At 41.3% G+C, this 27,514-nt stretch overlaps 1 protein-coding gene across 1 annotated transcript; it reads right to left on the bottom strand.

Moving 5' to 3' along the window:
- LOC137895719 (transmembrane protein 266-like) lies at nucleotides 1-27,242 on the bottom strand. The gene is made up of 10 exons (XM_068741224.1): nucleotides 27,145-27,242; nucleotides 20,878-21,069; nucleotides 10,580-10,734; nucleotides 9,335-9,408; nucleotides 7,950-8,006; nucleotides 7,105-7,243; nucleotides 5,397-5,512; nucleotides 4,122-4,317; nucleotides 1,248-1,310; nucleotides 1-683 (listed from the first exon to the last, which is right to left on the bottom strand). The coding sequence occupies exons 1-10, from the start codon at nucleotides 27,240-27,242 to the stop codon at nucleotides 73-75; spliced, it is 1,701 nt and encodes a 566-aa protein (XP_068597325.1). The 3' UTR covers nucleotides 1-72.
- Nucleotides 27,243-27,514: the final 272 nt, after the last annotated feature.

Here is a 27,514-nt window from a genome sequence, read left to right as displayed (position 1 = left end):
ACAAAGTATGATCTGACATAAGTTCAGAAAAAGTTGGCAGTAAAAAAAAAAAAAACTTTTGTTTTTTGTGTCTTATGTATCGGACACATGTCCCAAAGACGTGTCAGTTGGCCCCAGGAGCCGGTACTTCTCCTCCAGGGACGGCTCAGTGGCGCTACCCTGCAGGTGGATCAGCGGCTTGGTTTGCAGCAGCACGCAACCCCTCGCCCGGGCTCGCCTCTCCTCTTGGTTCCTGCGGTTGAAGATGTTGATTCTTTTGTCCAGCTCAGGGCTGGCCTTTTCTGAGCCAGTCGGGCTGGGAAGCTTGAGGTTGACAGGATCAACTATCAGGCCCTTTTGAGCAAGGCAGGAGTCCTCAGAGAGGGAGGAGAGTAGCTCCTGCACCACAGCGCTAGGGTCCCTGCAGGGGTCCTGGCCTGAGAGGGAAGGGGGGCAACAGCGACGGGTGCTGTAGCTCAGACTGAGGCCCTGAGAAGACACCGGGGCGTGGCTGCTGAGGCTGTGGGGGCGGGCCGTCACGCTGCTGCTGGACTGTGATATGCTGGTCAGAGCATCGCTTATGGCATTGCCCACCCGCTCCATAACAAGAATGGGGTTTGACTGGATGGGATTTGGATTGATGGGAGGATGAACGTCGATAGCTGCCGTAGTGATCCGTGTTCCTATACCAGCGGATCCAGCATCTTGAAACATGATAGAGGAAATCAGACCAAAACTTTAAAACCCAAATAAACTGCGCTGCTGTTTGCGTCATGGCCTTCACCCAAGACGCCCTCATTCAGTGAAACAGAAATTACAAATTATACAAAGTCTCTTAACATGATATCATCCTTATAAATGTCAGTTACCCTTACTGAAATGTTTGGTTTACAACTTGAAAGAATTTTGTCGATAAATTAATTCAGTGGAAATTACAGAAATTATAAAACAACCACATTTTACAATCAGAAGATGAGTTACGTTAACATAACAGCGGCCGCACAGAAGTTGTTTTTAACACGGGGGTGACATAAGGACTACCAAATTGAGTGGAAAGAGAGTGATGTATCACACACTGATATTGATTAGGTTAAAACGTGTTTTCCTGCTGCCTTGGTCAGCAGCAGCACATTTATGATTTAGCTGCTTCATCCGGACCGACGTCTATTGTAAGCTTCGTTTTAGCTGTCTACTTATTTTTCTTTGTATTCTTTGTGAAACTACTTTTCTCTAACTGTCAGATAAACACATAATAAAACCAATTTTACCACGACTTGATTCGCTGTAGTACTGGCTGATGTAGTTATTCATGTCATCCCGTGCAACTTGATCTGAATTTGAGAAAAAAAAGATAAATAAAAACAGGAAGTAGCATATAAATACAGGAATAGATCTTTTTTTCAACAAAACAAGCAAATACAAATATAATGTCTTGCTACATGAGGTGGTTTAGGCCCAAAACAGAAATTCATATTTTTCCTCACACCTCTCCAGACTGTTCTGGTGTGTGTGACCCAGTTTTTGGGGACATCAGCTGTAGTGTGGAGCACGAGATGGCGCTTCACTCGTGTTAATCGTGAAAAGCTCAACAACAATGTCTTTTTATTTATTAAAATAACAAGTTGGTTAGCCACAAAAAATTGTTGTGACTATGAATGGCTGAACCATGAATTGAAAATAGACGGCAGGAAGTGACATAATAGAGTATATTATAATGTTACTGGCTCCTGAGACCATTATGATGTGTGGCATTGAATGTAATCTGATTTTCTTTCTGTACTCCGGTCCATTTCAGTTTTAATATTGCAAACCCGCCTGAATGGAAGATACGTCTTGTGTTTACAACATACTATTGACAGAGATGATTTCTGCCCCAGGCCACAGGTGCTTTAATGGCAAGTGGTCCAGATCACACACTGCTACGCCGGGCATTAGCTACACCCTGGTGCACCAGAAATAAACTGGGGCAGGGGCAGGGTGGGGTTGGTTTCAGGGATGAGAGAAAAGGAGGGAAATGAGAGGGAGCGAGGGCGATCTCTTTGTTCAGGCACAGATCCCTTCAGTCGAGCAGGCCTGAATGTGGATGGTGAGTGGCCGTGATCTGCTTCGCTCTTCTTTCCGCTTGATTGGCCTTAAGCTCACTGTCCACTGGCTGAGTGCGAGCATTGAGTACCCTGAGTGCTAGCCCCCGTCCCCCGGGACGTGCCGCAGACTCTGATGGGTAATTTCATTTCTTTTTCCGTCTAAAATATTAATCCCTAAGCCAGCCTCGAAGAGGAAGCATTGCACTCGCTAAAACAAGACCGAGACAATCGCTCCGCGATTAATAAGACATGAGTCCTAAGAAAGAAGAACGGCATGTCCAGCATACATTAGACTCTCCGGTTCTGTCTGTGACAGTCAAGTTAGCAGGCTGTCATCTGTCTGTAGAGGACGAGAGACGGCCTTCTAATTCAAAGCTGCACGACAGTGTTTGTGGCTGAAGCTCTCAAACCACAAGTGAAGTGATGTGAGCATAAATCCCAGGATGACTAGCATCCACCAAATAAACTGAAGCATACGGGAATTACTTTTTATATTCGAGAGGAATGGTGTCTGAGTTACCTGTTCAATGAATTATAATAACTTTACTGATCTTCATTTTCATCTCGCACCAACGTTAGTTCGTTAATTTGTGTTGAGAATTTGAAAATGAATGGCATTCTCTTAACAGCCATGGCTGTACTGAATTTGGTTTTTAATTAGTAAACACGAGCATGTTAGCAAACCAAATTAACAGCACTGTGAACGTTACCCCAGCCTGCCATTATCTTATCAGCATTCTGGAGATGGTATTTATCTGAGAGCTCTTTTGTTGCTCCACAGACTGAATAATGGAGCTGCTGACTTTTAAAATCGCACAACATGGTGCAAAGCTTTTCGTTCAAACCATTTAGTCGATGCACAGGGGTCAGCTGAAACATTTCATCCACCCATACAGTCTATCTGTCACTCTAATACCTTTGTCCTCTTGCCTACAGCATTGTATTCCCTGTCACTACAATTAATGTCCCCCCATTTTGACTCAAAGGGGACAATCCACTGGCTCACCGACCGATGCTGAGGTCACATGTTCCTAAAATGTACATGTTCTCTGTCCTCATTCCTGCAAGGGCCCAGACTTCTTAAGTTTGATTGCGTACTGCAGGTGAGGAGGAAAGAAGCTCTGCCCTTCAGACTGCAGATGTGACATTCAGCAAAGCAAATACATTTTAAACGATTTCAGTTGTCCTTGACTTGGGGTCTGTGGCCTAAAAGCGTGCGTCCCATGTTTCTGTAAAAAGCCACATTTGTTTTGTGGGCCAGATTTCCCACTATGCCCTTGGGGTGATACTGCGGCAGCCATTGCGTCTCCTGGTGCCCTATTGTGGTTTGCAGGTGAAGGGGAACAGATGTTGACAGGAGCCCACTTTCTCCTAACAAGGCCCAAAGCACAGAGCACTCTGTACCTCAAACAGCCCAAGTGTCCCAGGCTGGCAAGGCCAGCCTCAACACAATGGGGGCAGTAAGAAAGATCGCTGGGGCATGAAAGAAGCCCATGCGAGGTGACGCAGTGTCAGAGAACATGCTTGTTTTGTCAAGGATTCACCAGATCCTAAAAGCTTCTTTGCCCTCGTATTGATCCCGATCCGCCTGCGGTCAGATGGGCGTTGTGTGTGAGCATGGAGGGCTAAGAGGCTCGCCTCGGAGATGCTCCAGGGCTATTGCTCCAGATTAACTGTACACTGCTCTGGCATCCCATTCGCCTGATGTTACAGCATTAAAGACTTTGCTCCACATAAGAATGTACATACTTTATGCTGCCCCTTGCTACTGGTTTTTCATTCCACTTACTCAAACAAAACGCCACCTGGCATGGTGTGTATTCAATTTGGCAACCAAAGTTTTTACCAGATAAATTCTACATGAATTAAAATGTTCTATTCTACATGTTATTCTTTTATTTACAGCTGTATTTTCTAGAATATAATGTTGCTTTTTATCATGTTTTATTTCTGGTTCAAACTTTAAACCTATGTTCATGGTAGCAGAAGTTTCACAGAAAAGACTTAGAAATAATTTACTGTTGCAGCCCAAAATGTAATTTTAGAAATCTACTGTACCTGTAGTGGTGTGAGGATCCCTGGGGATTCTCTGGACACCCTCGTCATCAGACTCTCCTGGAGTCAGGCCCTCTACAACTTGGAAACTCCTTCCCTGTTTGCCCCACACATGGTGGATCTGCATGGCTGCTTCACGTTCGGCTGCGAGGTCCAGGTCCTGCTGGGCCAGATGTGCCCTCAGCTGCCTGATCTCAAACTGGAGGCGGTTGGTGAGCATGCATAGAAAAAGAGAGAAGAGCATCATGTTTGAGAAGATGAAAACTGAGAAAGGAGAGCAATATAAAAAGAAAAAAGGAGAAGAAATGAAGGAAATTAAATAATGGAGGAGAAAATGAGGAAAGGGAATGGAAAGACGTCTTCTCAGATAAACAGCATCTGTGTTGAAGCTGTTCCTCTGATGGACAGTTGAGATGCCGCTCAGTACTGATGAACAGGATTTTTGGTTTTTAGGATTTCTACAGTAAAAAAAAGTAAAATAAGTCACATTTTAGCAACGACTTTTACAAAATTGTGTATATGAGGTGAAAAGTTGTTCTCACTAAATCATTTATCCTTAATATACCGTCAATGAAATCTCATTATTTTTAACAGAGTTTATATTAGCGGTATAATCTGGTGGATTAGGGTATTTCCTGGAGTGTACTTTAAAACAGTGCTAATACCTATAGCATAATTTCCATCTGATCATTTCCATCATGATGAATTATTAATTAGGTTATTATACGTATTGCCACAGATCTGAACTTTGAATATTCATCCTTGAACTGTATATATTGCATCCTGATGATGGAGCAGTCTGGACCTGTTTGTGAGGTCCTGCTGCCCTCCACTGGTGGGAGAGGAACTGACAGTTTCTCTCATGGACACAACTGTGAGGCATTAAGCAAACCGTTAAATATATTTTTAAGGCAAATCAACAGAATTTTTCTTTCTGGTTTGCCTCAATTAAATTGTTTTTAATATTTGCACACAATGGAAGCTTTAGTATTTATGTTAATATGCAATCTAGCTTTAAAGTTATATTCTACTCAGTTTGTACAACTGTTGTATTCACCTATTTCCTGGGTGGTGCTGAAAGATCAGAAATTGTATAGACCGCCTGCAGAACAGAGGCTGTGGACAGTCTGTTCTACAAAGTGCATGAAGCCCCGTACTGTGTCCTTGTGATAATATCCTAGTTTTGAGCTTTCTGTTATCTCACAAACTAATTTTGTGCATGTGGATGATGCACGCAGTCAGGGCTTAAGGTTAAATGCAGAACGATTTGTTACTCACAGCCTGTTCCTGGCAGATCTGAGTGAGACGCTCCAGCTGTTCTTCCCTCACAGCCTTGGTCTTCTCACACTGCTGGATCTCCAGCTCCATCTCAACCTTCACTTGTAGGACATAAGCTACCATAGCACGGCAAAAAAAGTTAAACAAAACAAAAGGATTAAGTTATAAGTGGTTTAAAAATAAGTGTTTTGCTGAAAGAGAATTGTTTTGACCAAACTTAAGGTATTTATTGTCAAATACATCAAGCACTCTAATAAAGGTCAGCATTGGTGAATCATTTGTTTCCAATTACACATAATACACGTATATCTGTCGCCACATATGCAAACCTTATTAAATACTGGTTATTACTATCCTTATAACTGAACTGAAGGAATTCATCAAGGTGTTATTTATTATGCTGACAAATTCCACTTAGTTTTCCCATACCAGAGAAACTCTGCTGCATTCATTCTTCAGCATTTTCTTTTTCTTTTTTTCTTTCCAACAAACCGACACAAACACTCCAACATTTATACGTCAAGGTAATTCAGCAAGAAATTCAATCCGTCTCCAAACTTGGGTTCAGTCCCTCAGCTTTTCTTTTGTTTGTTTGACTGTGATTTTCTTTCCACTGGGGTGTATTTCCCACTTGCCTGGCAAGAAAACTCAATCACTCACAAATATCAAATCCAACAGGTAGAGTTGGTTGGCAGGAAAATCACGAGTTCACTCTCTGGAAACGCCGCTGCTGCATGTTAAGAGGTGGGAAACATGCTCCTGCTGAACACATGGCACCAGCATAAATCAATGATGTTGAACGCTGTTGTATTGACTCTTGAAATTATTCACCACATCATTTTTGATATTTCGCTCTTGGTGCAATATATGTAATCCTTGACAACAAGGTGGTATTGTAGGTAAAATAGTGCTAACTGCAATGCCAGTGTGTTGCCCCTTTATAAAACAACACCGTATAAAAAGAGGAAATAATAGTAACCAAAGACTATTTCTAATTAATTGAACGAATGATCTTTTTCAGTGAATGTATTGGTCATTGAGGGTGAATACAAGCTGCAGAATAGTAGGTAAGTTTTCAATTTAGGATGATAAACAATATAAATGAACAGTTATAGCACTTATGTGTGTGTTTTAAATCATTTTTGTGGATTAAACAATACAGAAAAAAGTCAACACATCCTTGCACCCGACTACCAGGTTGAATAATCAGCTGTTTATATGAGCGTCTGATTGGATCCATATTTAACTGCAGAACGCAAACTCAAGATTATGCCTTTATGAGTACGCAACTCTTTCCTCATCAGCTGTCTGACTGCTGCAGCTCGGCGCGTATGCAGCCACAGACCTGTGTTGAGGGTGACCTCCGAACGTAATATCGAACCGTTCAGCATTAGCATAGGGGAGAACAGCCACTATATTCATTATGGCCACTGTGAATCTACTTAACCAGGTCCCTGAAATCAATACAAGTTAGAGTAGCAGAGTGGGCGGCAATTTACCATGAGGGAATGATCAATAGCTATATTGCTCCGAATGGTGAATCATTTGTATAATCATGAGAGGAATGGGGTCATTTAGCTTTTTCAAGGAAAGCTGATTTTAAAGCGTCTGTGCCGTCCTCTTTTGAGAGATTAAAGTCAGTCGGTTTCACATGCAGGCTACGTAACAAGGCAGCTTTGTTAGGCACAAGCTTTTGTTCCTGTCTCACCATCAATTATCCTCTTGACCCTCCATATTCGCAGCGTGATGATGAGACTGATGGCATCCCAGGGGCTGCTGGGCCCATTGGCCACTGTGGAGGCCACCATGGGGGCCAGCGACAGCACGATGACGGCACCATCAAACACCTGATGGAGTCACACACACAGAAGCACATAAGAAATTCAGATCTGTGTAAATGCTGTCAATCGTAGTTCCCTGCCAGCAGCCTGCAGCCCTGACCTCACGTGATCTATAGCATCACTTAGATCAGGCATGGGCAAACTATGGCCCCGGGGGGCTTTTTAATCCGGCCCACAGAACTTGTCCAAATTATATCATTAAATTAAATTTTATTATAATTAAACCTCATTCATTTGGCTTTTTCCCCGTAATGCTACCTGTAAAAGGCCAAATCATTTCATGTAATGGCTTCTACATGTCATTTATATTAGTTCATCCATCCATCTGTTCCTGGCCCGACCCCTCTGTCAAATTTTAGAACCAATTGTGGCCCGCGAGTTAGATGATCAATACCACTCATACCAATACAAATAAAGGCGGCAGGGGAACTTTGTTACCGCCTGAAAGAGACACGATAACTGTTGTTCCTCTTTCAGATTCCAAGATAAGGTACACTTAAACAGCTGCATTTATCTGTGTTAACAGTTTAGATATGTGAGAGGTATCAAAAATGTTAGAAAATGTATTTAAAAGCTTTTTTTCTTACTATTGAGTGTAACATCAGGGAAATAAATGACATAATGATAAGACATAAAATATAGATGTATAATATTTGAGCAGGTGTTCAAATTGGAAATGATATCTGACAACACACCCAACCCCAGCACTAACCTCGACTTTGTTCTCTATGTAGTCCCAGATACCAAGCACCACAATTCTGAAAACAGTCTGACAGAAGAGATGAATGAAAGCATTAAAATAGATGTGAAAAAGAACATGTGGTTGCATTTAAAAAGCTCTTGGGATATGCTGTCTTTGGAATTGTCATCACATCCAAAAATATTTGCAAAGATGGACCTTTTTTCCTCCTTGTTTTCCAAGTAGACTGCTAAACATGCTAAAATTTGGGAAGCTACACCCCTTAAAATAGCATCCATCCATCCATCCATCATCTACACCCTTTTATCCTCGCAGGGTTGCAGAAGCCTGTCCCAGCTGACATGAGGTGGTAGGTGGAGAACGCCGTGGACAGGCCTGAAAGACAAACAGCCATCCGTGCTCACATTCACACCTACGAGCAATATAGAGTCAACATCTTGTGTGTTGTTGGACTGTGGGAGGAAGTCGAGGCACAGAAGGAATGATGCAATGAATAAATAAACTCCGTACAGAAAGGCCAGACCAGATTTGCACATTTACACTTCACAGGAACTTCAAAAGTATTCATAACCATTTTATTTTTATATCTAAAGCTATTATATATGTGACATCTTTTGTGATGCAGTAAAGGCAAACACCAATAGGTTAGTCCCCATCAGGCTTTCCATTATGTTATGGACATCCTTTATTGAATGTGGCATTGATTTACGGACCAAATAACAAGGAGCGTCATGTACTAGTGGCAAACTAGAGGTGCAGAAACTCCTCCCATATTCTGCAGTACTTGTTTTCTGATTGGTGCGGCCCGTAATGTGCTACCTAACGCCTCTCCAAACGACCCATCTCTGATGTCAGTGGATGATCATTTCATTCTAACCCCATCCTCGCTGCAATAAGGTCTGTTTAATTACTGCCCCTCCTGGGCTCACCGCTAATTAAGGTTTGGTTAAGGGCAATGGTGTTGGGGCTGTTAGGGTAATTGGTTTGCGCAGTAGTGGAGGACAAACCCTTCCCTACCCTCACATGTTTTTCCACCATTCCACAGCAATTATAATTTTATGAAAATTAATTACAATTATAGTCCAATTAATAGACATTTCCTCTGCCCTCAAGCCTAAAGGTAGCATTTCTGAAGATTAAAAAAAATCCTGACGATGATGAAATTTACACAACGGCTACGTATTCTGGCAGCCTCCAGCGTGAACCTGGCATGCGTTGACGTACAGGTTATAATTTAGAGGAAAATGCATTGAGGTTTTTACGCATATGAAGCTCTAATGTGGCCATAAAGCATCGAACAAGAAACCAATCTCAGGTTGGCAAGAAAACAACAGCATGAGAGTTATAAAAAGAAAAATTCCTTAATCAAGGGCGGTACCAGAAAATAGATGTCTTACCTCTGAAAAGAAGAGTGACAGGATGATGAGGCTGATCCAGTGGATGATACTCGCAAATTGAAAAGCATTGGAAACTGTTGAAATTAAAAAAAAGGGCAAATGTTAACCAACCGTTTACCAATAACTTCTCACACATGAGCCATACAGAAAACAAACAAGTCTTTGAGTCAAAAATCAAAATCAAAACTTGTGTATTTTTGACACATCTTGTAAAAGCAAGTACCATTTAATTCCCATCACTATCTGTATCCATGTCCTTCTCCACTAATCTCTGTGCACTCTCTCACCCCTCAATTTACCCAGAGGGAACAGCAGCAGACAAAGTACTAAATGACAACAGATCTGTGGTGTTGATACCCGAGTCCCTGCAGCGAGATGCCCGTATTACCAGAGATGCTGGCCAGTAACCAGCGGGGATGTGTACCTGCTGCCATTGACCAAATATTTGCTTTATTATCACCTTTCTTCACCTGTGATTCATAATAATTTACCATCCAGCACCACGATCTCCTTCCTGACCGCTAAGACTGCACATACAGCTGTGATGGAACAATTTCTTCAATATTTAAAGTAGTAATGGAGCATTTTCCATGATTTTTTTGTTGTAATTGTCCTACATGGGGAATGAAATTCCTAGTCTCACTCACATAGCTTGTTAATGTATATACGGTAGTAGTTGGCTGTGTTTTTACATTGGTCTTTATCACAATTATTTACTTTTAAAATCTTTGAATGTTGCGGGGAAAAAAGCATTTTCTAATTGCAATTACAATTTCTAGTTTAAAAAAAAGTAGAAGTTAATCTGCAGAAGAAATGGCCCCTTAGACATCTGGTTTATATGGGGATTTATTTCCTTCAAAATACAGTCATTCTAGTGGCTCTTAACTGAGAGGAACCATGTCCTATAAGGATCACAAGGTAAATCTGAGTGATCAATAAATATAAATAATAATAATAATAAAGTTTAGCTCAATTTCACTGACATTTATTTATTTTTTTAACAAACTTGAAACTGTTTGATTTGATGCTGCTAAATGTAGAGAGCAGATTAGATTAAGAGATTCAAGCAAATCGTTAACGTTTAGTGCTTGAGTAAATGTTGAGAGCTGAAGCCTCGACCGCCCATGCCGAGCTTGACATGTGAAAGTCCCGATGTAGATAGATAATGTAGATTCTCAGCCAACACATTATTCAAAAAAGTGGCTAAAATAGGGTTCAAATTAAAAACAAATAATGACTATTTACACTGTAAGAGTTTGGTGTCTATGAGTAGCTCCAAAGACAGGAAAAGCACCACCAAGACGACGCAGGCCACCAGGACACAGTTGAAGCCAGCGCTGAGCAGACAGACCTGCCACAGAGCCACACGGCGACCACAGCAGGGCTTCAGCCAGTTAGACCTGAAGACAAGGGTAAATACATCCATCAATATATACAGAAATCAAATATAATATAATGCAGATGTGTGTGAATATGGCTCAGTGTATTAAATCTAATAAAATATTCATCTCAAAGTTCTAGCAAGAAAATACCAACTTGACGGCTTCAATTTACTTTAAACAGAAAATAATGTTCCATTTGTATCTGAGTGTAGTACAGTATTTAAAATGACAACAACCAATAATAAATGAACAATGTTTGCTCTGCTGGTGAGACGAGCTCGCTGTCATGGCCAGCAGGGGGCAGTAATACATGTCAGTTAAACCCAAGCAAAGTTTGTGGAGGTGTCCAGAGCAGAGGGAAAGGAAGCGTGGTCAGAGACAGCATTGACAGAGAAAGGGACAGTGAGGCTCTGTGAACTACTGACATGAACGCCTGACATGGGTGTGACCGGAATACTGATGGACTCTCTGAAAGGCGGTGGATGAAGGGAGTCCCTGTAGTGTAGAAGACGGTGTTGCTGAGGAGGGGGGGGACTTCAGCAAAGTCAGTGTTCTGAGACACAAATGAATATGCAGCAATGAATGATTTATTATGATTTATATGTTCCAGATAACATTTTAGAGAACTGTTAAAAGGAAGCGTCTCTCCATACTATTATGAAATAGCATCTCATCTCAGAGACCACCTACAGCAGGAGATGAGAGGAACATTGCCCCTCACCAGCCATCCAGCTGGAGTGGAAAGTTGGCTCTGCCCATTACATTTTTGCTTCTCCCCATGCACTGGCATGCAGGAGACAGACGATGGCAGCGAATTGCCCTCCTGTGATCATGTCTTCATTCCATGACGTGGTGCTAATATGAGCTGGACGAGTGGAGAAACGGCTTCATTTTCCCTCTTGTTTCAAATCGGAGTATCCTGCATTAACGGTGGCCTGCAAAACAGCATCACAAAACGCACTCTGTACTGTTAAGTTGTACAAGAGTGTGTTTTGTGATCAGAGTGATTTTCTATGTCACATTCCCAACTCTTCCACCAAGTTTCATGAAAACCTGACAAGTAGTGCGGTGTGGAATCCTGCTAGCAGTCAGATAAAACCAAACTGATCACTTAACCTCTGGCAGAGGTATATAAAAAAAAAGTAATTCTGTTCCATACAGGTTTGAAATGAGCCACAAGCTCACCCCTTGAATTTTGTTTCACATCCTGTCACGAACAAAGAAATATTCAAACACATTTTCTTGTCAGGAACAGAATAATGACAAAGGATTTTTGGGTAAAAATGGATGAAACATTTTTTTTGTATTCTGATTAATACCATGTCTAAAGGTGCAGAATAATGAAATGCAAATTGAGATTAAAAAAAAAATCTTCCTGTGGTAAATCTGCTGATTTATGATGCAGCTGTGAAACTTTCCTCAGCAGCTGTTGAGCTGATCGCTCCAACCTCCCACTAGTTTCTCAGAGGAAAGTATTTGTTCAAAGGCTGGCATGGGCAGAATCACAAGCCCATAAACAATGCACAGCTAATCTAATAAAGGCATAAACTGCACACTGGTAGCGATCATCTCCTTGGCTGTGGGCAGGGCGGCACAAATGGGTAAGCTCCAGATGGTGGAGAATCTGCTCCCCCAGAGACTTGGTGAGACTCTTTGAATTCCAGGTATGTGACAACTGTGCACCCTGTCATATCAGATCACTGCATGGACATACGTGTATACATACAAACACACATTAATGCATGCAAAAATAGAAATGGGATAGACTTAAAATGGATGCTTAAGAGTAAAATATGCCAAAACATGCATGGATGATATGCTGCATGAGTTTTGTTCTTGAGCTAAAATGGAGCTGAAGAACGGAGCAAGCGGAACCAGATACAAGTTTCTATCCCCGGAAAACAACTGATGAGATGTGAGGCCGTAAATAATGGATAATTCAACCAAATGAAATCTGACAATGAGAAATTGATCAAACTGTCATTGTCGTTGACAGAGTGAGGGCACTTCACATTTAATATCACAAATGTAATACGGGACGACATCATCATCATTACTGGAGCACTTCAAAGACTCAAATCAGTTGTTTGCTCATGGTGGAATTTAACAAGAAGTGTGTGTGTGTCTGTCTGTGTGTAGGTGTGTGTGTGTGAGTCAAAAAGACAAAGAACCCGTGAGTTACAATCAGCTCAGGCTTTTAACAGGCTAACTGCCCGGCCCTAGGCAATGTGCCACACACACACATTCACACACAGATGAACCGGGGATGTGAGCGCACAGGCAGTGGAAGGACTCAACTTTGAATGTGTCTTTGCTTCATGTCAGGCCAAAAGTAGCCCAGCCCAGAGGGAACACAGTCAGACGCTGCTGGTGACACATGCAGTATATTAATGAGTGTTATTAAAGCAACAGAACAGGAGCAAATGTTGTTTCTCCGGCACACCCGGACCTTACAGCCTGACAGAACCACCTGGCTCAAGTCAGAAGAACAGCGTACACAGCAGACAAGGTCAACCTCAGATTGGCATCATGGATTCATTCTCATTAATATTCATATTAATACTCTATTTAACATTTTTCACAGCCTAATATTGATCTGCAAAATGAGTCTTAATGCATTTGCAAATTGCAATACCTTTTCAACGCAAGCACGTTCTTTGTCATTTGTCTTTGCTTGCCTATGGATATCTCTCTATAGCTTTCATTTGTTCTCTTTGCATCCTCTGAGCATCTTTGTGTGCCCGTTGAGCCAGTTGATACAGCTATCACTGCTTCCTACTGTCGGTGAGATTGAGTGGCGCTTGATAGGGAGACAGAGGAGAGAGAGTAAATAAGGGCAGGTAATCGATTCGAGCGGGTCGAGCGAGCCGCCAGACGCAGGGACCGTCGGACTCAGGGCACCTGATGGTTGCCTTTGATAAAGTATTCATCACAGTGGAACGGCTACTATTGTTTCAACACAGTTCATTCTTACTCCAGTGGATCACAATAGAGAATAAGTACCGCTGTTGCCCTTTACTCCCTACTGCAGATATACTACCAGCAACTTCAAACTAACCGAGCAGATAATATTATTAACTGCACTTTCATTTTGCCCTGGAAAGGACAAATGTTGTTTAAAATGATATGCATGTCCATTATCTGCAATAAAACAAAGATTAACATTATTTAGTTTTGTCAATGCAGGTGATGAATATGGGTATAGACTGTCACCCTTCAGTTTAATTTATTGCTGTGAATATGAAATCATTGTACATAAAGACAAACAACATCCAGAGCTCATGGAATTTGTTCCAACAGGAAAGAAGACGATGAAAAAGTGCAAGAAGACCCTTTTCCCGAATGTCTGAATGAAGGATTATGATGGTCCTTTCCAGCAAACTCACAGTCTGCTGATGATAAATTCAGTCTCACCTGACGGGCAATATCGCATCTTCCCCTAGAAACAAATTTCAGCAAGCTTCAGTTTTTTAACATCCAATGCACACACACATACACAATGCTTTATGCTAAAGCAAGCATGGAAAAAGGAGTATCAACTAAGCAAAAAATACATGCTGAGTTTTCCTGATGCTGTCAGATTGCAGGTAATTAATTTTACATTTGAAAGGTTCCCCGGTACCAAATCCTGTGCACCATCAATCACAATGCATCACCAGGGAAGAAGAAATCCCCACAATTCCTGCAGCACGTTCAGTGCAAAGAGAACCACAGGAATAAATGACTGACCCTGCAGCTGATGTATAAATCTTCTTCTCCAGGCAAAGTAGCTTTAAAGGACAAATGACTTCACATTAAACAGTATTTACCTTCTTACATCAGTAACATTGACAGGGAAGAAGGTTATTATTAAAATGTTCACATGTCTGTGTTTAAAAGTTAAATATCTCCTAATCTGAGTCCAGGTTATGCTTACAGAAATAATTGATACAATAGGCTAAGTACTCACAATGGGAGCTTAGATGGTTAATTAATGACAATTGCACTTTAAATTATTAGAAAGAAAGCAATCTCGAACACATCTGTGTTGTGAATAAAAGGAGCAACTGCTCAGTTCAGAAGAAATTTGTATGTATTCCATTAATAATGGCATAAATGTACAATGAAAGCAATTATAGAGGAACTTGTTTCAATATTTTCCTTGTTTACAAGTGCAGAATATGGACAGAAAACATTTGCAAACAATGAACAGCTTCGACTACACGATGTGGCCGGCAGTCATCCCGGTGGCAGAGGAATTAAGAAGCCTGGGAGATAACAGAGAGTCCAATCACTCTCCGGTCCCCGTCTCAGACAACTTCCTGTGTTCTCTAATTAAATCAGGCCAAACTGGCTAATCCAGGTGAGAGTCTTCTGAGAATGCATTATTTCAAAAAGCAGGCTTCAACATTTAACTTTAAATTGCCCCCCCCCCCCCCCCCCCCCCAGAATGTTCAGATTCTCATTAATGTGGCAGACTTTACATTTCCTTGCTATGCAGAAATGCACAATATACAATTGATGTAGATCAGTCTCCTAGATGTAGTCCAGAGGGAGATGTGATCAGAAGCAGAGGCCTGTAGTTATTTTACATCTATAAACACATTTAGAAATTGCAAATGTGCCAGCAGTTATTTCCAAAACAGACCATTTGGACCCTTGACCTGAGGCTGGTGGGTGGCATGCAGATGGAGCACTTGCCCCCCGCCTGCTTGCTACAGATTTAGATGAACCATCTGGTGTTGGTGTCTAACCCCGGACTCCTTGCACATTTGGAGCAGCCTTATCAGCGACATATGCTTCGGTTTCTTCATCTGGCAACCACACACCCATCACCCGGATGGAAAATAACATCATTCTGCTCCTCAGGCATGCATTTGTAATGGTAGTTGAACAGTCTGGCAACTTGATTTCTACACTGCCCGCTTTTATCCAGGTGTTATGCCTTGTTCATGCTATAACTAGACAGAAAGGGTCCAAACCCATGACAAGGTAATGGAAATAGCCCCATGATAGTTTTACCTGACCCTAAAAACCATGATTAATTTGACAGGTAATCAAGTAATATAGTATTTCACTAATGGTAGTTTTTCTTCAGGATCTAATTCAGTAACCTTTCAGCTACAATTAGTTTTTAGTTCAAGACCAAATCCTTAAATTCCCTTGCATCACTTGGTCAAAATTCAATGTGTGGTTGATCTTATGATGCTGCCACTGTGTATTGTGTGGCCGAGCGTTAAAGCCCAGATCCTGATCTGGCACATAAAAAAAAAAAGACTTCTGGATCCAGAAAAGGATCTGCAGCTGCGTCTGCTTATCATTTGTCTTTCTGTTGGAAGGAATTATGATCAGAAAGCAGATCATAATTCCTTCCAACAGAAAGAAAGTCTAGTTTGAGGTCTGTGTTTTATTGACTGAGTATTGGGACGGATCGTCTTGTGACTCAGAGAACGACAACATGGCTGTTGTCACGCAGAGCAAAATAAAACGAAGGCTCAACAGGAGCAGAAGTATCTGGACTCTCTCCCAGTCATTTAGAACTGAAGAAGCCTGTTGGATGAGAGGTGAAACGTCTTCAATCGAACTTGATTCTTGGGTTGTTGCTCTGCGATTTACCTCCACCTGGATGACTGAGAACCGACAGACAAAACATGGCTTTGGTTGTTGTCACTGCCTGCAGATCTTTTACTGACTTTAAAATTGTTTCTACGCTGCAGTTTCACTCTGATCATACTGTCAGGACTATACTATAGACATTTTTCATAGTTCCTCATGAGTCTATAGGAGGACATACAAGATACGTCCTGCCATTGAGCGGATATTGCAGTTGATTGCGCGTCCATGTTCAGTTCGCTATCGGCATTGTATTCTATATTCTTGTCAACAACAAGAACACAGTTAAGACCATTGTGAAGTCAAGTCACATCAGTCAACCTACCAGGCTTTGGTTGTTTTAGTCTGCAGTCTCAATATTTCCAGTTTGAATTTAACAGTTTAAAAAATAAAAAACTCAGCAGAAGGAGTATTCTTTCTTTAAAAATCCCATGTCGTGTTTGGTCAAGTTCTCAGCAGTGCCTTTTTGTTTGTCAGCGAGACGCAGCTGAGAAGAGTCGGGCTTTACAAATCTCCCTCACTACTATTCTCTGTTGCACCAAAAAACAATCTTTCTCCCACCAGCAGCAGCCTACACAAACACAAGCTGAAATGTACGAAGAGAACCCTTCAACCTGGAATAAAGTGAACAAACACACAAAAGCAGCTTGATGACTAGGAGGAGAGTGGGTTGCCATGAAAGAGCTGAGCACAAGCCCACGCCACCTTGGTCCTCCCAGCATTTCTCCTAGACAGAAAGATGGATGGATCCAACTCTATTAATAACTACACTCCACTTACCATGACACCAAAACTGCTGATGTTAGCTAGAGGAACCACCTCCCACAATGTTGCCCACGATACTCCTGATAGGATCCCTGTATTAGGAAACGATGCAGGAAAAGAGCGCTGGGAAACACGTCCACCGCTGAGCCGTGAAGGCAAAGCCTCCTGAAGGCTTATGAAGATTCCCCTGTTTGATTATATGTCGGCGTGATGCGCCGTCGAGTGTGGACAGCGTGATCTGGGGTGATGAGAAAACGTGCATTGCTTCTCGGCTTTTAGTTTAGTTACGGTGCAGGTTCCTATTCGGTATAGGAAGGGATTACACTTTGTGTGAAATTGAGGGAAGGACAAGATGGGAAAAGATGAGACGGGGAGAGCGAAAAGAATAGAGTAAAAAAAACCAAAAAACGAGGAGCACAGAAAGAGAGGCGAGAACAACGAGAGAGAAATCAGGAGGGATACAGAAATAAGTAGAAAGGTGGAGGATGGGAGGAAAAACAAGAGCTGATATAAAAGTGCAGAAGCTTCAATTAAGGAATGCTATTGTTCCTAATGAGAGGTGACAGCATAGTATAAACTGGACTATGAAGTGAACCATCATTATAGAGGATCAGATTAGTTCAGAGAGAAATCCTTTCCAGCCTGGCCTTGTTCCCCCTCTCTCAGCGTACAAATACTCTAAGTCCTGTGATTCTGTTCATGCATGCACAAACGTGTGAGTGAGTGTGTGTGTGTGTGTGTGTGTGTGTGTGTTTGAGATCGAGGAATGAGATGGTGTGGCTGACCACTCCGCTGTCATATGAAGTGAGGGCTGCACACTACATGAACGACAGCAGTAAGGTCAGCTCCACCTTGACAATGCTACAGGCTGGCAGTAGGCGCTTCATCAGGCGGCGGCGGCTCGACACATGAGATTTTCCAATTGATTAATCCCCCTCTCCTTCCTTCCTGCCATGGAACGCACTGCAACCTCGCGGCATGGGGTAAATCATAATAGCACAGACATTCATTTATCATCTAACTTCTCAGGTTGTGACGGAAAATACAAATTCTACCATCAAAAAATAAATCAGGAGGACTTAAGACTAATAGTTTTCTTAACTTTAAAAATGATAGTTTCTTGAGCAAAAAACAGGAAATATAGGTGATGTCTGCTATATTTTCAGGCCCTTTCCTGCAATAAGAAGAGGACGGGTTTTGCTGACAGCGATTCATCCCCAAAGTGCCATAGATAACAACCTTCACCATTTTGATGAAGCACCACCCTCTGTTAATGAAGCTCCTACACACTCTCAGAAACGCTGGGAGTAGAGGGGAGTGCGGGTAGGCGGTGGTAACAGTGACGGGAAATCCACTTTCCTCAGCATCTTGTTGAAATGTCCAAACATAAAACCAGTGTCTCACATTAATATTGATTAATGTGAGAGATTAGTGTCGAGATAAGACGTACTGGAAGTGTGACATGCACACTACTGCAACTCACGCCTGGCGGATTTAAAGGAAATTTCATTTTGCGGTAAAAGAAAGAACGATGACTTTTATAACTCCCGCTGGGAGCAATTCTACAGGCAGACGTTTCCTACTAATGACTTGAATCTGAAATAGTGACCTCACTGCACTGCACAGCTCACTGGTGAAATAACCTCCACCACAGTGACTGGTAAAATCAACGTAAGTAAGACCTTACATTTGTTTCAGTCTTGAATCAAGAAAGAACTTCTAACGGTTAGAAGTTCTTCCTTGATTCCTAGAATCTAACCCAAGCTCACTCTAACATACCGGCAGTCTTGTTTGTTGATAACTCAGCAACAGCAGGTCGGTGACCAAAGTTCTGTCCAACTCTTGGGCATTTCACAGATTGAATTACAATACAAAATACATCCTGTATGATTCACTGCTGCACCACAAACAGTCCACAACAGTGTTGACAATTGCAGTAAACATGCACACACCCATCTGTTGTGGATTGGGATGGAAATACATGTTATGGCCCTGATATGAAACAGCACATGCACGGGGTGTGCTGGCGGTAATAACAGCACCATGTGGTAATAACAGGTAATAACAGCGCCGTGTGAGCGTTGACACCACCCTTCTGTTGATGCTGCGTCTGGGAAATCCATCTGTTTCTGGCCGTGACTGGCAGACTGAAAGGAAGCGATGGAGTGAGACATGATTTGGTGTCAAACGGAGTCCTTGGATGAAGCCGTGTACATGGATTTGGTGTGCGTGTGTGTGTGTGCTTACGTGTGCTGAATGCTATGTTACAGCTTCTGCTGTTTATGTGCATCCTGGTGAGTACTTGCGCAAAGAGCCAGGTTTGAGTCACAGTTGCAGGACAGAATGGAAAGACTGACGATTGAGCAGGTTTTGCTTTGGGACAAAACTGGTGAAGGTTGTGACTAATCAAAAGGACAGGCGTGATGTGATCGCATATCCATGTGCCGTGCATTTCGCCCAGTCATGTTGAAGTGGAGAGAAAAAGGACAGAATCAGCAGATGATTTCAGCAGCCCCCCCCCCCCCCCCCAAAAAAAAGTTTTAATTCTGGTGTTTTGGGGTAATTTTGACCCTGATATTTATGAAGCCTAAAATGAGTAAATGGTGTTAGTCATAAACACACGGGCCAAATAGAATGTGATGCATCAATGGCGATGACAACAAGAAATTACAGCTGTCTGCTAGGATATATATTAGTAGTTGCTGTGCCAAAAAATAAAAGAACAGAATCTGAAATGTATAGCAAAAATAAATAAATAAATATTGAAGACAAAAGTTCAATTTTCTTCCTTCTTTTGTTAGATTGTGATTGTTTTTATTTTTTTAAATGGGTACACTTTTTCTTCAAATTGAACATACTGCACTTTGGCTTTGTATGACAGTATATAAATAACATCAAACAGGAGGTTTGTTGCCTTAAAAAGGTTTTGATCATCCAATAAAATGATCAAACAAGACAGAATGTATAGCAAACCAGAACAAGGGAAGAAACTGAGTGTGTGATATCACCGGGTTCTGGCACGCGTCCAAAAATAAATGTCACTTAAAATAACGGATCCAGTTGTCAGCAGGCAGTGGGAGAAAGTTAGTCTAATATAATGGATGTGTGTGTGTGTGTATGTGTGTGTGTGTGTGTGTGTGTCCAAATGGTTTCACCAAAGAAAAGTGCAACTTTTATTCGTACTATTGAAGGTGCTCCCTAGAACAGTCAGGTTTTTTCTAAATGAACAATGTAATATTATTTTTCTGCACCATCATGAGAAAATATTTATTCCAGTTTGATAATATACGAGACAAGACAGAACGCTGAGACAATGTCCTGGACATTGTCTCAGCGTTCTGTATACATTCTGTATACATTCATATATAGTTATGTATATATTATATGTTTATCTAAAAACTGATACATACCAGAAGATGAAGGCCAATTACTGAACTCAGACCGGTTTTTCTAACAAATATAGACACGCTATAAGGTCAGGGTGTACAGATGATGAATGCACAGCAGCAAGCGAGAACAAAGTAATGATTGATGGAGATTGACATAAGAGTGTTGAGATTCTCAAACAAATCAGATGCCAGAATCTGCTGGCACAATGCTGATAAGTGTTGGCAGGTGTGTGTTTGTCCCTTCCAAATTACTTCAGAAAAGTCATTTGAGAGCATAAAAATATCACAAATGTGTCACTCACATATCCCTGTTGACAAAAGAAAATTGTTGTCACTATGAAGCTGTTTGAAACCCCCCAAAAAAACAATCACACGTCTGTCAAAATTACCACAGCGTTCATTCTGCGACACTCACCCATCCCTGTTTTCATCTTCATCTGCATTGGAGAGTAGCTGCGAGCCGGCCAGCGAGAGGTCCAGAGCGGCAAGGGGCAAGTCTCTGTAGCCAAAACTCACCAGCTGGACCGGAGGAGCCAAGCACTGGTTCTCATCATCCACCGGCTGGGAGATGATCTCCAAGTCTGACAGCCCGGCCTGCTCCACTTCCCTAGTTACATACCAACACCGACAAATACAGACAAACAGAATGCAGACAAGCATGCATCGCTTTAGCATAAAATATTGATCAGATGTTTACAGGTCCCGTAAAATCACACAATTATACAAATGAAACTAGAAAGGCACTCAGAGAGCGCAGACCTCTTCCAAGCAGCTCATTCCCCTTGTGATTGGATTTAAACCGTCCACATGGGGATCTGGATGATCATCAAATGGATCTAAATTGTTATTGGTGTCTTTACACACCAACCATGAAAAGTAAAAGTGAATCGGAGTTGATGTGTATTTTTAACTGATTTTTGAATGCATAAATGGGGTTTTCAATTTTATGTTTTTTCCTGACCTTATTCTGGATCAGATCCAGAAGACATTTTGCATGATAGTGCATATCGGACCCAGTTATGACTGTGTTTTTTGGTGAGTAAATAGAAAGAATATTTTACAAGATATGATTTTTTTTGAAAAAGCCTCTATTATAAGCAAATGGGAAAATCCAGATACTATATTTTGTATCCAGACGAGTATCTGGATCGATCTCTAAATTTAACGGGATCTAAGTTAATCCAAGACCCCTCTTCAGATTTATTTTTCATCAAGATCCATCCATCAGTTTTTCTGTAATCCTGCTAACAAACAGTCAAACGCCATCAATAACATAACCTCCTCGGTGGAGGTAAGGATTTATGTTATACCTATAATCAAAGAAAACGATGGTCCCTTTCAGATATCCTCTTATTTCAAATGTTTTAAACAAGGCATCCTTTCTAAAGTAAATATTTAAATCATTTGAATCCCATCTAACGTTATCTATATATTTTAAATATATATATATATAACACATTCAGGCTGTTTCATGCTGCTGTCAGGCAATTTACAACATATACACTACATTTTGTGATTTCTTTTACTGCTTTATCTTCTTGACTGTCTCAGCATATGCCATATGTGATCATTCAATGATTCTGTCAGACAAGTGAACGCCTTTATCATGAAACCTTGACCTTTGGCTCATTTCAACCCAGCGAGTATATATAACACAAGCATCAGCAAGTTTAAAAATATAAATAAAGGGATGTCAAGAGGGATAGAGAGGATATTTGAGAGGATAGGACTTTTACTTTTTCTGATTGTCAAAAAGAACACAGAGCAGCTGGTCATTTTGTACATCCAATGTGGAATTGATTAAGCAATGATAAAAAGGAAGCTACAGTTTACCTTGACTAGTCGAACTCTCAGTGTCGTGACCTTTAGGCGACACGCTTTATTTTTACATTTGTTTTATTTCATTCAATTTTACATCGATCTTTAAATCTTAATATCCCAAATCAGCAAGGATGCTCAGTTGTGGGGCAGTAGCATGTAACCCAGTGTCCCCCAAAATCCCAGTTTTGTATAAGCTGGGCCGTCTCAGTGGAGGTGGAAACAAATGCTGAGAGTAGCTGCAGACTGACTGTGTGTGCCCTGTGGTGTGTATTTTTAGACCAGAGCAGATGCTGGTGTATCGCGTCTGCTGTGACGTCATCATCTCTCTCTTTGTCAGCTGAGTGGATCCCCACTCTCCTTCAAATGAAAGACGTCAGGCAAAGGAATGGACAGAAAGGGGGACTAGACAAGTGGGAGAAAAGGGGGGGGGGGATGATATCAGGGGTTGTAATAAAAGAAGGACAGGGAAGGGAAATCAAGAAAAAAAAAGATTTGAAGAATAAAAATGATGACGACACTGAACTGAAACCGCTAAGAGGGATGAGGAAAAGAGGGGAAAGAAGAGAGGCAAAGTTTTGAAGAAATTGAGGTAATACATAGAAAGACGAGTGGAGAAAAACAGACGTAAATAGAGAAGAAGACTAGCAGAGAGAACAAAGTGAGAACGTAGGAGTTAATGTATTGATAAGTCGCAAGAAAACTGTTTGATACTTTAAAACAGAGAGTAAATGTCAACTCTTTTTTGTGGTTATTCTCTATTTAACATCACTTGAAACACAAAGAAAACGGCAACACGAGCAGGGGTGGTAGTCTATTAATGGCTGCGTGCAGAAAGAATAAAAAGCTCATTCTCTGTAGGCGTTTTCAAAACACAGATGAAGTTTTTCCACTTTCTCAGACATCCACTTTCGCTGATAACACCCCAACACACATAAACCACGATGCAGCATGATTTATTCAAATATGCACCGATAATGCCAATGCTTAAAGGGCCATTGATGCAATCTGGAGTGACCTAAACTGTTGGAGGGCATCCCATTATCTGATTGGAGTGTGTGTGTGTGTGTGTGTGTGTGTGTGTGTGTGTGTGTGTGTGTGCGTGTGTATGTGCGTGCGTGCGTGCGTGTGACATCACAACGACATCAACAAACCCACCAAGGTTAATCAGATCTAAACCCATGTCTCTGTGACCTTAACCAGGAAGTTGTAGGAAAACAGATGAGGAGGCGAGACCTTCAGAGACCGTTCTATAGTTCTCAGGGACCGCAGTCATTCAGAGTCAGTCATTTGAGTATTGGTCGGGTCCAAACACTTGAAGCTTAAACATGAAACGTTCTGGGTGTGTGGAGTTAGAAATGAACAACTTTAGGACTGATCGTCTTGCCTTTGGTGGCCCACAATTTATCGCTGCCTAAGACCAGAATTTTGCAGTTAGATTAGCTTGTGCTATCACAACACTAAATAAGTAGGCTGTTAAGTTGCATTGTGGGTAATGTAGGCATGATTTACAAAAGTAGCTATTATGTGAGTGCTCTTTGAATGTCTTTTTTTTTTTTATAATTGAACCAATATGACAGAAAGTTTCAAATATATATTAAAGCATAAAATAAAATATGTGGCTGCTGATTCTTTGGAGTGATAAAGTGATGATGATGATGATGATGATGATGTAAATTAAAGCTGGCAGATTCGAGGTAGTGCAGTTCTACAGAGCAGTCTATCCATACAGTATAGAACATCTATTAATAAAAGAGCCCCTTTGCATTCAGGAAAAAGTGTTATTGCAGTCTCGTCTCAAGAGCTGCTGCCCTCACCCCGGTTTGATGGGATTATTTCCCTCGGTGAGAGGGCTTTACTTTTCATTCAACATACAAACTCTGTAACGTCAGGAAGACAGCTGCCAGAGACTCGACCACGCTTGAGTCATGTGCAATGCATTATGTATGATTTGAGTGAAGAAAACAGAGCCATAAAAATAATATTACTTTTCATTCACTTTTATTTCAGATTTTTATTTATTTATCACGTGTTTGTTTGACAATTAACATGATTATAGAAAAACTACATGCCGAATTGTCAATGGAGCTCATGGGAGGATTACTCATATCACTTTTTATCAGCGTGTGATAAGACTTTTTTGGCACACACAAAAAAGAACTGGACTGATTATTTAAAGGTACAGTAAATCACAAACTTCAAATTCTTGCACTCTATTGCACGGCCTTGGATTGTAAAAGCTGTAAATGCGTCTCTTTGACGAATGCCTGCATTTATTTATTATATCTACTCAATAAATAGACTCCACTGTGCGACTGGAGACATAGCGTTATTCCTAAGTGGGTCGGCCTGATGGATGTTCTTCTGTCCACACATCATCTCATCCATACAACCTCTCATCTACGGCACAGCAGCCAGCTTGGCTCCATTCCCAAATAATCAGGGCCATACACATAACTACTCTTGACAGACACAAGCTGTCCAGCCTCCACCAGCTCTCCGCTTACACTTCTGTACCTGCTGTGCTGTGCTGCCTGCCTGCCTGCGTGAGATATCATGAAAGCGTTGTGTAACGTACGGTTAGCACACACAACTTGAGATATTTGTGATATTTCAGTCTCTAATAAAGTTTGTCATTTTGGGTCAAAGGTTTAAAATTGTAAAATAATCCATAAAAGTGTACTTTTTTCTTCTTCTTCAAAGTTGGATGAATGTTGTATAAAAATGTGAAAATGCATTGAAAAGTGGGCTAAATCTTACAGTTCCTTCCGTCGTTAGACAATTTAAAAGAAAGTAGGCATGAATATCATGAAAATGACTGCAGTTGTCCCTCGTTTGTCGCGTTCCAGGATCCCCCGCGATAGGTGACAATTCCATCCATCGGCCAATAACATGCCGTGCACAATCTCACGTAGGTGCGGCTCTTTGTGTTTTCCGAATGCAAATACAGTACCAGTACTGTATTTTATATGTTGCAATATTGTGTTCTAATACGTGTTATCATGTTGTTTTTTTACTATCTTGTTATTTATTTATTTTTCTTAGGCTAGAAAATGTTTACTTTAACAATAAAATAATGAAAATAAAGGAAATTTAAAATGAATACATACCGCAGAATCCCGCAATAGTTGGATACATATGTTCGGTAAGAAAACCTGCGATACAGTGAATCCGTGGAAAGTGAACCGCGACATAGCGAGGGCCGACTGTATTTGCATTTCACAGCTCCTTCGATATAAATGTTTCTCTTTCTGTTCAACTACAAAATAAATAAGCAGCAAGTCAACAGAACTGTTGCTGCTTTAAATAAGAGTCGCATTAGTATTTCTGTATACCTCAAATATTCTTACCTAACAGAAAGGGACAACTCTGAATAACATTGCATCATGGAAAGAGTGAATCGTCTGCAGCTGTAGGCGATTCACTCAGAGGAGAGTAGTGATATTCAGGGGAGCAGGACTCCCCGGGGGCGCCAAATGAAATTACATGGTGGACCGTTGCGCCACGTTAGGAAAGGTCATTATGTGACGGCAAACGTTGCTCAAGGGACTTCTACCAACCAAAACAGAAGGTCACATAAGTGACTGGGAGCCGGTGACGCCATTCCTTCGACGACTGAAAGTGTCTGAATCACGACCCGTGTGACACCTATGCTACCAGACGGATTAGCAAGCAGGGCAAGACAAAGGGAAATGCATTATTTGGCTTTGTCTTAGCAAATGTCATCTTCCTAAAACACCAGAGATAAGAATGTCCTCGTGTTGCAACAGTCATTGTGAGGATGATGGCTCCTTGATGTTAGTATTTAGCTCAAAGCAGGCCTGTACCCTGATACAGCTTGATATGGTTGTGTGACCTTAGTTTGAATTTTGCTCAAAATGTTCTTATCCATAAATAAATAGGAAAGGTGTCCAATAGAGCTCGGATCTCTGCCTCTGCCTCACAAACCCTTTGAATCAAATTAAAATATAATCTAAAATTCCCAAACATAAAAATATGTGCTGAAATGACTTCCCTCAGGGTCTGGTTAGTCAGTGACAAAAATCCGGACCAACAACTGAGAAAACGTTGGGGGGGGGATTTAGCTCACAAAATTCCCAGATCTGCCCACTAGTGTCAATAACATTGATAGCAGCTGATGTGGAATCTGATCATACTTCGACCTTCAGTGTAAATGCACGTATCAAGAAAATTAAACTTGCCGCTCATCGCCTCCCTTTGGAAAATCTCTATCTGGTATGTAAAGTAATTTCTGACTTCCATTCAGCCACGGTTTATCCTGAACCACACAAACGCCGTCCGCAGCCTTGGCGGACAACAAGACCAACACACACTAGTTAGATTAGGCTGCTTGAGTTCAACCCCAGAGGATCGACAGCTCAACAAAAACTCCGCCAGAACATGGAAGCACAAAGCAGATGCTTTCTGATCCCAACAGCTGCTCTGAAGAACTTTGAAGAAGCTTGCCATTATTGTGTATTCGTGCAAAAGTGTATGTGTGTGTGTGTGTGTCCTGACAAGTTACACTCATAAAAGATTAAGAAAGAGGCCAAAAGAAGGACACAATCAACATCTATAGATTAACATGCATTAAACTATATCTTCACAGTTTAACACGGCGTTGGCATCACAGGAGAAAATACCGACACCTCTTAACGTAACACAAATTGCTTTGTGTACTTTCATAGAAAACCAAATTCGACTTCTATAGAAACTTTGATAATTTCATGCCAGTGGATTCTAATGAAGTCTGTCTGGCACATTAGCTCATTAATAATATTACAGATTAAAGTAGGATGAATTGGTGGACTGCACAAAGGACGGTTCTGGCCCTGGTGTGACCGGCCTCTTATCTGACCTTTACAGAAACAAGCTGTAAGACACAGGAGACACAGAAACCCCCGTGGAGCCGGACAGAGACAGAAGATGTACAGTCTTCTCAATGGAGGAGTCTGCGGGCATTTTCATACTGAACAAGTTTCCAATAATAGACTATTTTAATTTCTAAAGTCTTTTAAGGGAATATGGGTCTTGAAAGGCTTGATGACTGAAAAGACTTTTCGGTAGACATTACTGCAAGACTTCATCTGCTCTGAATTTTTGCATACAAGACAAACATAAGAGACTATTTCTATTACATGTATTATCGCATATCATATATTCTCTTAATTTGTGTATAAAAGGTTTCCTGTTCCCTTTCCAATATTTAATTACAAATACTATTGTCAGAAAAG

The sequence above is a fragment of the Brachionichthys hirsutus genome, chromosome 1 (genome assembly GCF_040956055.1).
Source record: "Brachionichthys hirsutus isolate HB-005 chromosome 1, CSIRO-AGI_Bhir_v1, whole genome shotgun sequence".
NCBI lineage: Eukaryota > Metazoa > Chordata > Actinopteri > Lophiiformes > Brachionichthyidae > Brachionichthys > Brachionichthys hirsutus.
This window is presented reverse-complemented; position numbering and strand designations above follow the sequence as displayed.

Coding starts and splice junctions, on each gene's coding strand:
- LOC137895719 (XM_068741224.1), bottom strand. CDS start 27,242: ATGCCCGCAGACTCCTCCATTGAGAAGACTGTACATCTTCTGTCTCTG. Junction 9,409..10,579: donor AGACACCAAACTCTTACAGT/GTAAATAGTCAT, acceptor TAATTTCAACAG/TTTCCAATGCTTTTCAATTT. Junction 1,311..4,121: donor GGATCCTCACACCACTACAG/GTACAGTAGATT, acceptor TCTCAAATTCAG/ATCAAGTTGCACGGGATGAC.